This window comes from Gekko japonicus, unplaced genomic scaffold, assembly GCF_001447785.1.
Source record: "Gekko japonicus isolate JY-2015 unplaced genomic scaffold, Gekko_japonicus_V1.1 scaffold2850, whole genome shotgun sequence".
Taxonomy (NCBI): Eukaryota; Metazoa; Chordata; class Lepidosauria; order Squamata; family Gekkonidae; genus Gekko; species Gekko japonicus.
In genome coordinates, this window is record NW_015164746.1 from 64,407 (window position 1) to 67,379 (window position 2,973).

Consider the following 2,973-nt stretch of genomic DNA (forward strand, 5'->3'; position numbering starts at 1 on the left):
CTTTTATGGTTTTAACTGTTTTTATGTGTTGGCTTATGCCTGTGAGCTGCCCTGAGCCCACGTTGCGGGGAGGGAGGGCTATAAATTGAAATTATAAAATAAAAATAAAGAAATAAATAAATGAAGACCACAGGGAAACTTGAGCAACATGTTGCCGAAAAGAAGGTGGTCACACAAGATTACAGTAAACGCATCCCCATGTTTTGGAGAAAAACAAACCCCCAAAACACATGGCGAGTGTTTCAAAACGTCGCGTTGCTTCCAAGAAATGCCAACCCTACCTTTGAACAACAAGGGGATTGCCAAACAGTGGCTGTAATCTTAGTCTTGCTAACGGGCAGACCACAATTGTGCTGGAAGGTGCAAGCGGGGGGAAACCTCCCCAACAATGTCATTTAAGGAAGAGCCTATTGAAATACATTGAGCAAGAGAAGGACAGATGGATTTGTTAACGGGGACACAATTTCACAACTGGTGGAGGAAGCAAGGAGGACTATAAGAGAAGAGAGCGTCCAAAGGATCTTCACCACATCTTCACCTGTTCTTGCTCTTCTGTTCATTCCTCGTCGACTGAGGTGAGTCTAAGAGTTGGTTGGATTTTCTTCTATTAGTGTTTGGGTGGTCCAAGGTTATCGGCTGGTACCTGTGTTATCTTCCTGCATCGCCTGGTGATATCTCATGATGGGTAGTCGTGTTTGTCTGTCTGTGGCAGTAGAGAAGAGCAAAAATCCAGTAGCACCTTAAAGACTAACAGGGCTTGTGGCAGGGCTGCTTTCAGCATCAAACAGGAGCACAGAGACAGGAACTTCTCATTGGAGCGGTATTTTTTTTTTATAAAAAAGAATACAGATAGGTATGGAACAGGTGACAGAAAACAACGCCCAATAGTGTAAAGGCAGCCCCTTAGTATGCTGCTACATATTATCCTGACAAGTATAGAAAGGATCTCTTAGCACTTAAGTTCACCTAGTCTGAGGGAGTGGCAATAATTTCCTCACAGTTGGGTCAAGTCCATACGGAAAAACGGAAACACCTCCTGTAACGAATTCCACCCTTTAAATGGAATTCTACCACCCATCTGTCTCCAATCAGGAGTTTGGGGTGTATTTCTCTGAGGATGAGGGGTACATTTCTCAGCATGATGATGGTGCAGAGCTCACGTTTAGGTGTGTTGCTCATGGTCAGTGGCTGTTTGGGAAGGGATTATGTTCCTTCAGAGAACAGAAGGTGCCATCTTCAGCCCATTCTGCTCGTGGTGTGCTCCTTCATCCCAGTGTCATGCCTGATACTCAGATTAGGCTGGTTTCTGAATTGCTTCAAAAACCTGCCCACCTCTCTTGACCTGAGGGAGTTGAGGGGTAACAGAAATAAGGCCATGCGTTGTGGGAAACCACCTGAATTGCTTCAAAATTGCCACCTGAATTGCTTCAAAAACCTGCCCAACTCTCTTGACCTGTGGTAGTTGAGAGATAACAGAAATGAGGCCATGCGTTGTGGGAAACCACCTGAATTGCTTCAAAATTGCCACCTGAATTGCTTCAAAAGCCTGCCCACCTCTCTTGACTTGAGGGCGTTGAGGGGTAACAGAAATGAGGCCGTGCATTGTGGGAAACCACCTTTGACTCTTTTGGCAAATATATCTATCCAGTGAGACTTGTGTGTGGTATCAGTGGAGGGGAGGGGGGGAAATGGTTCTTCGTGGAGATGGCTATTTCTTCTCCCTTCCTGAACAAAAATGTTGTCTTCATAGGTGGTCCCTTGACTCAAGATGGCCCAGACTGAGATGGAGAAACACTGTGAAGGTATCATCAACGGTTTCCACAAATTCTCCATTCGGGTGGATCATCACGATATGCTCAGCATAGGAGAGCTGAAGCAACTGCTTGAGCAGCAGCTGCCCACCTACCTGAAGGTGAGGTGCCAGGATTGGGATCATTCTTGATGAGAGGTTGGCTTCCTTCCTGCGACTGCTTGGGGTGGGAGTGGAATGGGCATATCGGGCACTGATGGCCAAAAGGCAGACTTCTAGGACTTGTCGAGGAGCAGGCTGCAGCGGGATGGACATCTGGGTTCATGTAGGTGAATTTCTCCCGGGTTTCCTTCCTCTTCCATCCATCTTCTCCCCCAACCGTGACTGAGTGATTGAAGGAGTGGTGTGATCATCCAGTGTTGCCTGGATAAGAAGAGGTATTATAAACTGCTAGGGCACTCAAGATGCTTCAGGTTAGGATTCTGAGTGCACTCATTCATGGAAGAGAACTGGGGGGGGGATAAGTGTTCCCTCTAAGCTGAGTTAGTGTGAGCTAGCTCACAGTTTTTTAGTCTCTGGCTCACACATTTTTGTCTTAGCTCAGGAAGGGTGGCTCCAGAGCAAACTAATTTATGCAATAGCCAAATCTCTTGCTCACAACTTTAACGACAGTAGCTCACAAAGTAGAATTTTCGCTCACAAGACTCCACAGCTTAGAGGGAACATTGGGGGTGGGATATATGTGTCTTTTTTGTGATTTACTTTTGCTTTTCTAAGCCACCTTGAGGGGGGAGAAAGGGAGGGGGGAGGGAGGAAGGAGGGGTATAAACATTTAAATAAATAAATACATTAACATGTATACTATGAAAAAAAAAATTAGAAAGCTTTGGTGGAAGGAAATTGTGGCTAAATAACCCTCTCCATCCATTCAGATTTCATTGACACCCTCTAATGTAATGGCCAGTAGCTCAAATCTTTCCCAGAGAGCCAGTTCGGTTTAGTGGTTAGGAGCATGAACTCCAACCTGGGAGAACCAGGTTGGATTCCCCACTCCTCTACATGCAGGTGCTGGTGTGACCCTGGGTCACTCACAGGTCCTTTCAGAGCTGTTCTCTCAAGAGCAGTCCTCGAAAGAGCTCTCTCAGCCCCTCCTACCTCAGAGTCAATATTACGTCTGAGCTGAGTTAGCGTGAGCTAGCTCACGGGTTTTTTTAAGCCTCCAG

At 46.2% G+C, this 2,973-nt stretch overlaps 1 protein-coding gene across 1 annotated transcript in view; it reads left to right on the forward strand.

Annotated features, from left to right (window-relative positions):
- Window positions 1-507: 507 nt before the first annotated feature.
- LOC107109067 (protein S100-A12-like) overlaps window positions 508-2,973 on the forward strand; it is a 5,664-nt gene continuing 3,198 nt past the window's right edge. The window contains exons 1-2 of the mRNA XM_015409642.1: window positions 508-575; window positions 1,751-1,912. Coding sequence (XP_015265128.1) covers window positions 1,769-1,912 — 144 coding nt within the window. The 5' untranslated portion in view covers window positions 508-575; window positions 1,751-1,768. The remainder of the gene's footprint in view (window positions 576-1,750; window positions 1,913-2,973) is intronic.